The sequence below is a fragment of the Myotis davidii genome, unplaced genomic scaffold (genome assembly GCF_000327345.1).
Source record: "Myotis davidii unplaced genomic scaffold, ASM32734v1 scaffold573, whole genome shotgun sequence".
In the NCBI taxonomy this organism is placed as follows: domain Eukaryota; kingdom Metazoa; phylum Chordata; class Mammalia; order Chiroptera; family Vespertilionidae; genus Myotis; species Myotis davidii.
The window spans coordinates 7565412-7580758 of record NW_006285997.1 but is presented as its reverse complement, the minus strand read 5'-3'; the positions used below and the strand labels follow the sequence as shown (position 1 = coordinate 7580758).

The following is a 15347-nucleotide window of genomic DNA, read 5'->3' as shown; positions in this document are numbered from 1 at the left end:
CTGGAAAAGGCTGGATTTGGAGGTGCCCTTCTATATGTTGATCCCTGTGATTTACCAAAGACTGCAAATCTTGACGATGACACCTTCATGGTGTCGCTGAATCCAGGAGGAGACCCTTCTACGCCTGGTTATCCAAGTGTCGGTAAGTTCCCTGATAATCTTCATTATTCTTGTGCGCATTACAAGACTGCAATGTGTAAACACATGCTACCTAAACTAAGCAAGGGATAGTAAAATCAAAGAATTCTTACCACTCCATATTTTAAAAAGCGAATTTTGTATTTTCTCAGATTACAGACTACTGATTTGTTTATATATATTAGTATATATGAGACCCGGTGCACAGATTGATTTCAGAGAGGGAGAGATAGAAACATCAATGATGAGAGAGGATCATTGATCAGCTACCTCCTGAATGCCCCACAGTGGGGATAAAGTCTGCAACCTGGGCATGTGCCCTTGACAGGAATTGAACCTGAGGCCCTTCAGCCCGCAGGTCGACGCTCTATCCACTGAGCAAAACCAGCTAGGGGTGGAATAGATATTTTTAAAAGTCTTTAATAGATTATCTGTCTTCATAAATTACAGTACCATGAACAAAGAAAAACACATTTTATATGTTATTATTGATTGACTGAGAAGAAAAATTAATACCATGTTTGATGGGCAATCCGTGTTGGTGGCAAACATGTGCACAAAATGCCTGCTGCTTTGGGATAGCTATAATAACTTTAAGTCCAGAGTCTGGGGATATATCTAGTTAAATTAGATGAATAAAGTAGTGAGAAATGATGCTGGAAAAGAGTGGAGTTAATATGATCAGTTTGTGTGGTTCCCTAAGAGAAAGGATCTCATTATTTTGGCCAGTCATGGCAGTACAGAGGGAGCCTTCTTTGCATTAAAACATCCTTCCCCTTCCCTGGAAGCTGTGTTCATGATAAAGGGGTCATGTGGCAGAGGAAAGATAACTGTGATTTTGGCAGGTGCTCATTCATCATTGAATTTTTGTCCCATGTGCCATTGACCAGTATTACATTTATACAGACTTGGCTGAGGAAAAAGCTCCTTGGACCTTTTTCCAGGGTGATACTCACCCATTAACCATGACATTTCAGCCAGTAATTAAACTACCGAAACTTTTATGCAATTATTTATGTGTTCTGCCAATATTTTCCTTGTTCTCCACAAAATATCACAAAAGATTTTACTAATTATCTTAGTCAAGTCCAGCTGGTGTGACTTTACCAATTAATCAATAAATTTCTCCAACAAAGAAATAAATTGAGGCATGAGTTATAATTTGTGATTTGTGTGTGGGGGTGTCTACTGATTACTGCTCTGTTTTCTAAAATACTCCTTTAACTCAGGTAAGAATTTCCTTCGGGAACCTCATTGATCTGTATTTTGTATGATCTACTGTCTCAGTACAATTTTTAAATTAAAATTAGGAGGTGTTCATCTATAATCTCTGTGCATCAGAAATATCTGTCCAGCTCTCTTATTTGGAGATTCTCTAGAATTCCCTGCTTTCAGTGCCTCAGTTTAGGGAGGTTGCACCTGGCCGCTAAGTATTTGTGACAAATCAATGGGCTGCAATGCTATTAAAAAGTAGACACTTTATGGATACTCTGCTTAAGCTGGCAAGTTGCCCAGCTGACAACACTTACTCTAAACAATATTCTGACGCAGGTCATTTCATAAATGTGGAATGCAGTCAAGTCTAGTAAAATGCTGGCTAGTCTTGAGCAATCTCAGAATGCTTTCTTTTCTTTTCAAGTCGTTTCTACTTACAAAAAAGTTGCAAATATAGTTACTATCTATACATTTCTCCCAGCGTCTATACAATAAAACTATCAAAGTCATAAAATTAGCGTTGATACAATGCTGTTAACTAATTATAGACTTTTTCTTTCAGATTTCCTCAATTCTCTTACTATTTCCTTTTCTGCTGCCACATCCAATCCAGAATTCCATACTGTATTTAGTTTCCTAGGTTACTTAATCCTCTCCAATCTGAAAGGCTTTCTTTCATTGCCTTGACCCTTTCAAGAATATTTGGTAGTTGATTTTGTAGAATGTCCCTCAATTGAGCTTGCCCAGTGTTTTCTGATGATCATATTGTGGTTCTGCATTTTTGGCAGGGATACTGGGGAAGGGATGATGTGCCCTTCTCAGTGCATCACATAAGGCAGTGCGTACTGTGCATACGTCTCATGTCTCATGATGCTAACTTTAATCCCTTGTTCATGGTGATGTCTGACAGATTGCTCCACTGTATAGTTACTATTTTTTATTTTATAATTAATCAAGGTCTTCTGGAAAGATGAGACTATGTAAACATCTTTTTTATCACACTTTTCCCATAAATGGTAGCATCCATCAATGGTTCTTGTTTATTAAAATTTTTATCTGGTATTTGCCAAGTCATGATTTTCCATTTCCATCATTCCTTAGGAATACGTTTTAAAGATATACTTTTACAATATCAGTAGTCTTACTCGCCACTTACATTCTTAAACAAAGATAAAATGACTAATCATTTTCTGCAAAATAGAAATCAGAATTTTTAAATTTAATGACAAAATAGCAGTTTAATGCATGATATTATCTACTATATTACTCATGTACTTATAGATGATTCGCATGAATAATTCTTTTACAAATATAATGACAGAGTGAGGAAGGTTGAGGAAGGAAGAGGACCGCTTTTGTACCAATAACACACAGGAAAGGCACATATACAGCCCAATGTATTTATCTTTTTGCCTTGTATGCTAAGAATCTCTGATTAACTGCAATGATTTATACCCCTGTTTTATTTTTATTTATCCCTCTTTGTTGACATTTTCTTAATTGTCTGCATCTTATGGATTTACTCACATTAAAAAGTAATGCAACCCTCCTCAAAAAATTTTGTGGGGGGAGAAAGAGGTTGTGAATTGTAAATAAAAACTATAAAGAATAATTTGTTCAAAATGAACAATAGTATCTGAATAATTATTAGAGGAATTAATAAAAATCTATTTTGGGGGTAGTAGGAGGTCCTTAATATGTGGTGACAGGAGAAGATTTGACATTGGGTGGTGGGCACCTGGTGCAATATACAGACCTTATAACATAGAAACCCACACCTAAAACCTATATGTTCATGTTGACGAATGTCACCCCAATAAATTTAATAGAAACAAAAATACCTCTTTTTCCAGTTTCAGGAACTTTATTTTATTAACTAACTTAAGGATGTTTAAGTTCCAAAGAAGTAGTAGAGATTGACTAAAATCCAAAGAGGTGTTTATGTTTGTTTGTTTGTTTTTAATATAAGCAAAGTAAACAAAATAGTATAATGAACTCTCGGTATGCCTCCTTTGGCGTCATCAACTACACACATTCTACCAGGATAGGTTTTGTACATCCCCTTACATCCCACATCACCCCTTGCTATTTTTCCAGATAAACTTTACATATCTTGAAATGCCCACATCTTAATTGACAAAAGGATACACCCATGTAATCTCTATGCCTCTTAACTGACCAAAGAATACACCCATGTACTCACCCATGTAATATCCATACACCACTTTTTTTAGGTTAAAAAAAACAAACACTTTCATCACCTTTGAAAGTTCTTAGTGCTTTCGGAGTCACTCCACATCACTAGCCCCAGCTAACCATCCTCTCACTTTTCTCATGCTACAAAAATTTAGAACATCATAAAAGTGGAAACAAGCAATATGTATGCGTTTTTGAGCGGGTTCTTTTGCTCAGTATGGGTGTTTTGTAGTTCACTCCCTTTGATTGCTGACAAGTATACTACAATTTTTGTATTGATTCAAGTAAATGTTTTTTAAACAGAATGCTGGTGCACTCTTCTATAACACATGATCCAAATGGACTGCCCAGATAAGACACAGGGACTTCCTATGTGGTAGTTCTGCTCAGTAAGTCTCATTGCATATCCAAATAGTTCTTGATTATTATAGAACTAGAGGCCCAGTGCACAAAAATTTCTGAACTCGGGGGGGAGGGGGTCCCTCAGCCTGGCCTGTGCCCTCTCGCAGTCTGGGACCCCTCGGGGGATGTCCAACTGCTGACTTAGGCCTGCTCCCTAGGGGAACGGGCCTAAGCTGGCAGTCAGACATCCCTCTGGCACCCTGGGAGCCCTCAGGGGATGTCCACTTGCCAGCGGGGAGCAGGCCTAAGCTGCAGTTGGACATCATTAGCGCTACTAAGGAGGCAGGAGAAGCTCCAATCACCACTGCTGTGCTGGCAGCCATCAGCTGAGCAGAGCTCCCCCTGTGGGAGTGCACTGACCACCAGGGGGCAGTTCCTGCATTGAGCGTCTGCCCCCTGGTCCTCAGTGTGTGTCATAGTGACCAGTCATTCCCAGTTGTTCTGCTGTTAGGGTCAGTTTGCATATTACCCTTTTATTATATAGGATTAGAGCAAAGAGTAAAAGTTTTTAAATAAATTTTGCTCATATTACACACAAAAAGAATGTCTTATTTTTTAACAAAAACAAGTCTTTAGCTTCAGTTTGCCTATTATCTTTTCTGAGCTTTATTTTATTCAAAATTAAGAAAGAGGAATATCTATACCTGTATCTATATCTGCAGCCTACAGATAGTTAGGAAGGAAATGCAAAACCTCAAGCTCCACCCCAGATTGATATAGAAACTTTGAGGGAGAGGCCCACCTTCTTCGTCCTAACAGACCCTCCAGTAAATTCTGATACAACTGAGCTTTGAGAACCACTAAACTTCAGAAATACATTCTTTATCTACCACTGGGGCTACTTACGTAAACTTTGTGATCTCATCTTCTATTGCTGCGTTTAATTTTGTCGTTTCCACCTCAATCAGGACTTAGAAACGTGTGTTTTGGATCCTCAACCCAATTTTTGTGCTTAGTGGGCTCTCAGTAAATATTTGTTGAGTGAATAACTTGTTCTGTTAACATGGCTAATTTTCTTCGATTATTCTTATCCTGGGCTATACCCTGATTTTAATGAACCTCATTAAAACTCATTTTTAAAAAAGTTTGTATAAGCACTTACACATGATAGGTTTGTTGGCAAAATATATGATTTTTCTTTTCTCCTGAAAGGCTCCTCTCAATTCTCTCTCATCTTTTCTGCCAAACGAAATAGCAGACAATCCATTGATTCAAAAAGTTTTGAAATTCTAATTAAGGTGTTAGGATATCAAAAGTCAAATTTATTATCTTAATTTCTATGATATGTTATCAACTATGTCAAGGATTAAATGTTTAAAATAAAAGTGCATCATGACTGCTTTTACCAATTTGCTACAAGTTTTCAGCTACTTTAAATTATATCCCAAGCAAATCTCATCTAGAAACTTGGAATTTGAGAATATTAACTGACATGTAGCACAGTGCTATTCTCAGCTTGAAGCACAAGAAACTTGAAAATGCTACCGAGGGACGCAGGTAAATAAGTCCTAAAAACTGATATTTACAGTAACTGACCATAATTGTAACACCAGTGATCAGTTCTAATCCAAATGTACTTGGCTAAAATTATTAATCAAACAGCTACATAGGGTGAGGCTCAAAACAAAGTGGTAATCAGAAAGATATGGGTGAGCATAACAATAGGAAGGTAAGAAATGGATATCTTAAAAGGAAGAAGTATTCTACTTGGTCTATATTGAAAGTGGAAAAGAAAATTCTTTTCCAATTTCTAGCACTAAGTTTGTCTTCTATCTGAAGGACTAAAAATAGTAATCGGAGTTATAAATGCTTTCCATGCACTTGCTTTAATAATTTACCTTCTGAAATTCTGTTGTCTACAGAGTTGATTTTAATGCTAGTACTATCTCCAGACAATTGCCCAGCTAATCTATGGACCACTAGTTAATTGAAATTCAAGATACTTCATCTTGACTTAGACTTAATTCTCCAGATCCACTATTTCCTGAAATCCATCCCAATTTAATGCTTCATCTCTGTGTCTGTATTTGTTATAATCCTGTTTGTTTGTACTTGTTGTTGTTGTTTTTCTTTGCTTTAAATTCTAGAGAGGAAAGTCAGAATTTTCAGTGGTTTTACTCTAGTGGAGGGTATCAAACAGCAGAGCCTATTTAATATTCCCAGTGTTATAGTTCAATGGATCTGTGTTGTTTATGTACTGTCTGTTCAACATCCTCTCTGCCAACCAAGACCGTTAAAGAATATCAGTGTAATTTGTGACAAGTCTTCACTAGGTGTTCTTGGTCCAGTTACCTTGACAAATGTCTAAAGGCTGACTGGAGTTGATATTAAATCAACTGAGACAATGTTAAACTATTCCCCAACTAGAACAGCAGAAAATATAAATATATGCCTAGTTGTCAAAGCAAATACTAGATATTCACAGCAGAAATGCCTCATCAATTGGTGAGAAAACAATAAAGTATCCATATTTTTACTACTTTAAGGTAACGGGTGGTTCTTGTATATGTCATAAAGGCTTTAGATTTATATGCAATATTGTTCAGCTTTCTTGGAACCATTGCTCATTGTTAAGCTGTTTACATATTTTTTTTCAGAAAGTTTAATTCACAACATATTAAGAAAAGGGCTTATTTAAAATCACAGCATTCCTTTCAAAATTCTAATTTTTAAAAAATGTATCTTTATTGTTGAAAATATTTTTCCCCAGCGACCCTCTCTATGCTGCTCCATATGTGTGTGTGTGTGTGTGTGTGTGTGTGTTTTATCTCAAACAGGGAAATTTTCAATTGATTGTATCAATGTCTCCTTTTAAAGAACATTTTTTGAGTGACTACTGTTCATATGAAATGTGTGTCAGTTAGTACATTAGTCACTCAGAATGTTCTTTAAATTAAACACGCACTCTATCTGCTTAGGAATCAAGTTTCCACTGAGGTCCATGTTGATTCTAAGAGGATGCTAAAATCCATTGCTTAAAAAAGAAATGATGCTTCAATGCATTTTCATCGCAATGAATAAAATGTTATTGAACAAAATCAATTAGTAAATTTAAAAATCTAATTGGCTTTATTAAATGACCCATGAACTGTAGTGTCCACAGTAAACAGAGAGGTGCTCAGAGAATTCATAAAACGGAAAGTTTTTTAGGGGTAGAACCTGGGCAGGACAAGCTAGTTATTAGTAAAAGAAAAGAAAGGTGTTTTTTTGTTTGTTTGCTTGTTTGTTTATTTTTGTTGTTTAGTTTTGTTTTGTTTTTCAGGCAAGGTACCTTTCTTTGGGGGAAGGGAGGTAGAGTTCTTATCAGGCAGATACCTCCTTGGTCTCCATCAGGGATTTCTAAACTGACTGGTTTAGGATCACATTCCTGGGAGGGGATGCAAGTGCAATTACAGTAAGTCTTGGTTTGCTCTCCTGGGTGCAAGTGACTCCACCTTGGAGCTGCAGTTTCTTTTTACTTTAATTTTTATTTTTCAACTTCAGTTGACATTCAATATCATATTAGTTTCAGGTATACAGCATAGTGGTTAGATATTCATACAACATATGAAACAATCTTATTTTGCATCTACCATGCATAACTGAGTTCATTGAGATTTATGAAAATAAGTTGCATTTGGTGTGATATCAGCAGACAAATGATCCAAATCAATTGCTGAACAAAGTTTAGCTTCAGTTGTTTTTCTGCTACTGTCAATACATGCTCGAGGGTAACATTGAAGGTGAGGTATAATGGTAAAATTATAAAGCTTGCCTACAGGTTTAGACTGTATCAATATGAAATCAGAACAAATTTAGATTGAATCACATGCAATTTTCAATATTCTCTCAAAGTACCGTTTTGTACATTTATCTATAGTAATGGAAATTGCATATAACAAAATAAATTAATTGAACAATTATTTAACTAAATAAAAATGTAAGGGAAAACAGCAAGTACAAAAGGACTTGTTTTTTCAATCTCAAAATTATGAAGATTATTTTAGTGAAAAAGATTCAAAACTGTGTCATTTTCCCAACTTTATAAACCTTTTTATTTAATAGCTTTAAACTTTAGAAAGTATAATCATCTAATTGTCTTTTTCAAAGATTTAAATTATTGTTGCAATCATTAATACAACCATCTTTTCAAGGAACTGACAATAGCTGAGTAGAAAATGCCAGCTAAAATAGCATAAAAGAACAGGAATGAACTTGAGAAATAATAAATCATGATGATGAATATAACTAATTTTACTTTTCCCAGCCAGTTTTCATGCTTTCTTGTCTGCTAAGGTCAGGAACTATAAATAGCTACAGTATCAGATATTATTGTTCACAAACTTTTCTTAGAGAAAAATATCATTAGTACAACTGTTGTCACATGTAAACTTAATAAAAGTCAACACAGCCTGTTTTTATATTCACTGTCAAATGATAAAGGCAACAAAAAATAGCAATCTTTTAAAAAAAATTCTTAACTATTTATTATGAAGAATGGGTTTTCAGTATTAGAATGTGTTACATATAATTTTCATTATCTTATGTATTAAGTATCAATGCCTTAAGAAGTTCATTTCCAAAAAATAGTGAATCCTAAAGTATCCTTTGTTGATGTTTTTCAGAAACTAGGATGTAAATTTCTAAAGTAAATTTTTATTTTCTAGCTAGTGGCAGAAAGTAATCTGTATTATACCAAACCATTCTAAAAATTAGTACTTAGTTATATAGTGACTATATAAAAATTTTCCACATAGGGAAATGCCATGCTCTATTTATTGTTTAATTCTCCCTAAGTAAGTCAAGGTAATTAAGAGTTTCATTAACTACTTTTATTTTTTTAATTTTTAATGATTTTTCAGCTTTATTGAGTGATACTTGACAAATATAGGAGTAATATATTTTAAGTTTACAACATTATGTTTTGATATATGTATAAATTGTGAAGACTTTCCACCATTGAATTAAATCCATCATCTCACAGTATTATTTTATATGTAAGAGAACACTTAAGTTCTACTCTCATAGAAAATTTCTACTATACCTTACAATATTCTCAACTATAGTCACCATGTTATACGTTAGATCCTCAGATCCTAATCTTATTGTAAAGTAAAAGTTTGTTCCTTTTTGCCAGATTATCCTTATACCTCTTCCCCCAACTCTACTATGGCAATCACCATTACACTCTGTTTCTGTAAGTTCAACTTTTTTCTTTTTCTTTTTCTTTTTTTAATCCAAATATATGTGATACTCTATAGTGTTTTTCTTCTCTGCCTGGCTTATTTCACTTAGCTTTACTTAGCATAATGCCCTCCAGTTTCATCCACAGTGTTGCAAATAGCAGATTTTTTCCGTGTTTTTGTTTTTTAAGCTGAATACTTTTTGTATACGATATTTTTCTTATCCATTCATTCCTCTGTTGACTGGCACACGGGAGCTTTTCATACTTTGGCTATTAGGAATAATGCTGCCATGAGTATAGGAGTACAGACATCTATTTGAAATAATAACTTCATTGCCTTTTGATATATACACGGAAGTGGAATTGCTGGATCATATGGTAATTTGTTAAGGTAACTTCATGATGTTTTCCATAGGGCTGTCCTAATTTACATGCCCACCAACAGTGTAAAGAATTCCTCTTGCTCCCCATCCTCATCAGCATGTGCTTCTTTTGAATTGTTGATAGTAGACATTTTAACAAGGGCTAGAATTTGCATATTTTGGATATTAAACCCTTATCAGATAGGGGTTTTCAATTTTTTTTCCCCATTCCACATGCTACCTTTTCATTTTGTTGATCGTTTCCTTTGGTGTGCAGTAGAGTTTTAGTTTGATGTAATCTCATTGCTTATGTTTGGTTTTGTTTCCTTTGTTTTTGGTGTGTCAAATCCCCCCCCCCCAAAAAAAAATAGTATTAAGACCAATGTACTTAATCCCTATGTTTTCTGCTAGTAGTTGCATGGTTTTATGTGTTATCTTCACATCTTTAATCTGTTTTGATTTGATTTTTTGTTGGTTGGATTAAGTAGTAGTCCAGTTTTATTCTTCTGCATGTAAGTATCGACTTTTCTACAACCATTTATTTATTTTTATATTTGTCACAAATATTGTTGTTGCTAGAATTTGACTTGCTCTCAGGGAGATTTGAAGTTCTGGAGTTTGCATAACCATTTGCCAGAAAAATCCATATCTCTCATTTTCTGAGAATTCCCACTAAGAATAAGTTTTGATTGAGCTGCCCCAGGTCAAATTGAACACCTGGAAAAGAACTTCAGTGTCAGCTGAAGTTGTGCACCTTTAAATACCCTAGTGAACAAGTTCTAGGAGGAGGATTTGGGTAGGGTTCCATTTTGTTCAAAATGTATGGACATGTTTAAACGTTTCATTATAGGGTCAAATTAGACTGTTTGTACATGAGCAGATAGTAAAGTAAAATTTGGTAATTATCTTGTTCATTATTGAAGAGACTAAACTTTTTATTTCATAGCCCACACACTTTTGTCCTAAACTAATTTAACACATATGCATGGTTTTATTTCTGGTCTCTCTTTGTGTGTTATTGATTTATGTGTCTGTTTTTTATCTAATAACTAGAGGCCTGGTGCACGAATTCATGCATGGGTGGGGTCCCTCAACCTGGTCGGCAATCAGGGCCAATCTGGGCTGGCTGGGGGGAGGTACTGCCGAAGGTTGGTTGGCTGCTGGAGGTTGTCTGTGGGAGTGCACTAACCACCAGCGGGCAGCTCCTGTGTTGAGCATCTTCCCCCTGGTGGTCAGTGCGCGTCATAGCTACCAGCTGGTTGTAATGGTCACTTAGGCTTTTATATATATACTAGAGGCTCATTGCAGAAAGATACCTACAATAATAGGGCTTCCTGTGGCTGCCTCGGCTCTGATCCCATGTGCGCTGCCTTGGCTGCCTCCCTTCTCCACCACTTTGCTCCCTTATGCAGTGCTTGGCTTCCTTCTATGCTGTCTTCAGTCTTCGTTCCATGCCTGCCTATGCAAATTAACTGCCATCTTTGTTGGAGTAGTCTGCATACTCAATCTGATTGGCTAGTGGGCATAGTGGAGGGACAGTCAATTTGCATGTTTCTCTTTTATTAGTGTAGATAGACTATAGGCCCAGTGCGCAAAATTCGTGCGGGAGGGGTGGAGGATGGGAGGTCCCTCAGCCTGGCCTACACCCTCTCCAATTCGGGACCCCTCGGGGGTTGTCCAACTGCCTCTTGCAATCCTGGACCACTGCCTGCCTGCATGATTACCCCTAACCCTTCTGCCTGCCTGCCTGATTTCCCCTAACTGTTCCCGACTGGCCTGATTGCCCCTAACTGCTCCCCTGCTGGCCTGATGGCCCCCAACCACCTCTGCCTTGACCCACACCCAGGAACCAGGATTCCCTCCTCCAACCAGTTGCTGGCACCTGGGACCTGGGCTTCCTTCTCTCTGGCTGGCCGCAGGCACCCAGGACTCAAGCAAGCTTTGCCCAGACTGCCCGCAGCTGCAGGGGGCCATGGACGGGCGGCTTCACATAGGCCACAGCCACAGGCACCCGGGACCGTGGGGCAGGCGGCTTGTCCTTCTCCCAGGCCACAGGCACAGACGCTGGTGCCCAGGACTGCAGGGCAGGTGGTTTGTCCCTCTGCCAAGCCACAGCCTGGCTGGTCCCCATTCCTCTCTCCCCAGTGTTGAGTGTCTGAGCCGTTATGGCATGAGGGCGTGAGGGTGTGATGACCCTTTGCATATTAGCTCTTTATTGTATAGAATATACTATTTGGTTTGTTTTGAAATTTAATTTGTAATCAGGAAATGTAATGCCTTTATCTTTTCTTTTTCCTTCAAGGTTGCTTTGGCTCTTTGAGTTATTTGTAGTTCATTCTTCATTCTTTATTAATTTTAAAGTTGTATTTTGTATTTCATTTGAAATTCTAATGCCATTAGAGTTTTTATAGGGATTTCATTGAATATGTAGATTGCTGTGGGTATTTTGGACATTTTAACAATATTAATTCTTCTAATCCAAACACATGGGGCATTTATACATTTAGTTGTGTCTTTTTCAGTTTTTTCATCAACATTTTATAGTTTTCAATGTACAGACATTTCACCTCATTGGATAAATTTATTCCCAAATATTTTGTTATTATTGATGCTATTGTAAATTGGATTGTTTTCTTAAATTCTCTTTCCAATAGTTTGTTCTTATATAGGAACACAACATATTTTCGTATATTAATTTTGTATTTCACAACTCTACTGAATTTGTTTATGATTTCTAATATTTTTGGGGAAGTGTTTTTTGGAAATACATATATGTCATCTGCAACAGAGACAATTTTTATTCTTTCATATTGATTTGGATGCCTTTTATTTTTCTTTCTTGCCTAATTGCTTAGGCCAGGATGTTCAGTCTTATGTTGAATAAAAGTGGTCAGAGTGGACATTCTTGTTTTTCCTGATCTTAGAGGAAAGGCTTTTAGCTTTCCAATAGTGATTATAATGTTAGCTAAGGCTTGTCATACATTATATGGTCATATTTAATATAGTGGGTTACATTGAGTCATGTTTCCTCTATACTCAATTTGTTTCAAATTTCTTTTATCGTAAAGGATGTTTAATTTTGAGAGTTGTTATTATTATTTTTTAACTGTAATAGCATATCTTTTTCGTATCTATTGAGGTGATCATGTGATTTTATCTTTCTTTCTGTTAATGTAGTGAATCACATTGCTTTGCATATGTTGAACCATCCTTGAATCCATGAATTAATCTAATATGCTCATGGTGTATTGTCCTCAATGTACTTCTGAATTCTGTTTACTATTATGTTGTTGAGGATTTTTGCATCTGTGTCAATCAGGGATATTGGCCCGTGATTTCCTTTCCTTCATTTTTTTTTTTTTTTTTTCAGTGTAATGCTGACATTATGAGTTTGGAAGTTTCCGTCCTCTTTTTTGTTTTGAAAAAGTTTGAGAAGGATTGTTACTACTTCTTTTTTTTTAATATATTTTATTGATTTTTTACAGAGAGGAAGGGAGAGGGACAGAGAGTTAGAATCGATGAGAGAGAAACATCGATCAGCTGCCTCCTGCACACCTCCTACTGGGGATGTGCCCGCAACCAAGGCACATGCCCTCGACCGGAATCGAACCTGGGACCTTTCAGTCCGCAGACCGAAGCTCTATCCACTGAGCCAAACCGGTTAGGGCTGTTACTACTTCTGTAAAGGTTTGTTAGAATTAAGCCATCTGGTCCTTCACTTTCATTGTTGGGAGGTTTCTGATTACTGATTTAATCTCCTTACTAGCAATTTGTCAGTTCAGATTTCCCATTTCTTCATGACTCAGTCCTAGTAGGTTGCATGTGTCTAGGAATGTGTCTATTTCTTTTAGATTGTCCAATTTGTTGGCATAAAATTGCTTATATTAGTCTCTTGGTCCCTTCAACAATCTTGCTTTGATTCCCTAAATTAATAGCATCCAATAATATACTATTAAATTTTAGTAACAATCATTTGCTTCCTAAATAGTTTTCAATCATTCACATATAACTAATTTATTTTAGGTAACTATAAAAATTCTAAAATGTGTTATCCAATGTCAACTAAGGTGTGCTCATCACCTATATAGAAGTTTTCTATTAATTTTAATATAAACTTAATTATATATATGATTATATAGTCATATATATTTGAAATACAGCATTTGACATTTATGTATTCTGTTTTTTCTTTTGCAAAACCTATTATAGTAAAAATGTTTTGTTTCTTTATAGTTTTACTTCAGATTTACTATAAAATAGATCTAAACTTTAACTGGAAAATAGCTAAATAAATCAAGATATGGATATATACTTTTCAGCTCTCCATTGAGAGAATGGAGAATCTGGACAGGACATCAGTATGTCTACTACCAAAAATTTGCTTTAACTCCATTCTTGGTTGTAAATTAGAAGGTCTAGAATTGCACTATACCTTGAAGTAGTCACTGGCCAGATGTGGCTATTTGATTTTAAATAAAATTAATTAAAATAAAAAAAAATTCACTTATACTAGCCACATTAAAAGTGTTCAGTAGCCACTTGTGGTTACGTTAGTGATTTTCATCATTAAAGGAAGTTCTATTGGATGAGAGCTGCAGAGTAAGTTCCTAAAACAAAGTGATTTTATAAAACATTTGGTGGGTATCTACTGTTTTAGATCATCCATGAGACCTTTTTTGTACATAATCTTGGATAATTAAAGACTGTTTTTCTTTTTCTACCACTTGAATTATTTAAAATCTATTTAAAAGCAGACTAAGAACCACATGTTGGGTATGCTTCATGAATTCTTTTACAGTTTAGTGTTGAACCAAAACATAGTCGAGTGCTTCTAAAGTAAACATTTTCCATTTCCAGTATCCTCTGAAGAGTTTTTGAATTTTAAGTACGTAAAAATAAATCTTGTAATGCTACTTTAAAGTGTTATTGCATTTGCTTCAAGCTGCTGGCATTGTAAATTTCAGTCTCATACAATTTCATCTGAGAGATGCATCCTGGATGAAAAAATGTGTTCTTTTGTTTTGGTTATCCACAGCCACTCAGCCCTAAATCTTCCAGTGAGAATTGAAAAATTAAATCTTTGTAATATTATGTGTGTGTGTGTTTGGTTTTGTTTTGTTGTTTTTTTTTTGTTAGATATAACCATCTCAGTGTTAGACATTTAAGAAGTGTGAACGTGGACTGCTTTTGTAATAAGCCAAACTCCAGGCTTCAGTATCCTTTTTGCATGTAAAATTAGCTTTGTCTAGTAAAAATAAGCAAGGTAATAAACTCTTTCCATCACACTTCAACATATAATGATGCCACCTGTATATTCACAAAGATTGTGACTTACATGTATATCACCCATGTGATTATTAAATGCCTATGGCTTTGTATTGGTCACGGGACTCCTAAAAACCTTCCTTCTTTCTTTTTTCTTTCTCCTTAACTTTCTGATTAATTCAAGACAATTAAGTTACAGACTTTTGAGTAACACTTGCAAAATTATATTCGGCAAATTTATTAAAGAAATGGAGGGTTAAACTAAGCTAAAAAGATTTCTTTGTTATAGAATTTTTCAACCTATTATTATTGTGATGGGTTTTAAAAATTCCCAAAGCACTGTAGTTTGGAAAATTCCCCAAATGCATTTACCATGAGCTCATTTTCAGAGGAGCTAAAGGACTCTTATTCAGTCAAGCATACTGTAGGATTGCTGGCCTGCCACCCCTGCCCCTCTCCCTTCTACCCTCTATCTTAGGTTTATGCCCCTACATCGAGATGTATGGTTTGTGCCTCAGCTCTTGCACATTTTTAGCTGCTTGTGATGTAAAAAGCACTAATAGAAAAAGTAGAAAAGAGCAGGGCTGCCAGGTCACCTGGTGATG

At 35.8% G+C, this 15347-nt stretch overlaps 1 protein-coding gene across 1 annotated transcript in view; it reads left to right on the top strand.

The window, feature by feature from the left end:
- LOC102757107 (inactive N-acetylated-alpha-linked acidic dipeptidase-like protein 2) overlaps positions 1 to 15347 on the top strand; it is a gene marked incomplete at its 5' end in the record, with an annotated part of 304189 nt that overhangs the window by 64935 nt on the left and 223907 nt on the right. Inside the window, one exon of the mRNA XM_015559693.1 lies at positions 10 to 142. Coding sequence (XP_015415179.1) covers positions 10 to 142 — 133 coding nt within the window. The remainder of the gene's footprint in view (positions 1 to 9; positions 143 to 15347) is intronic.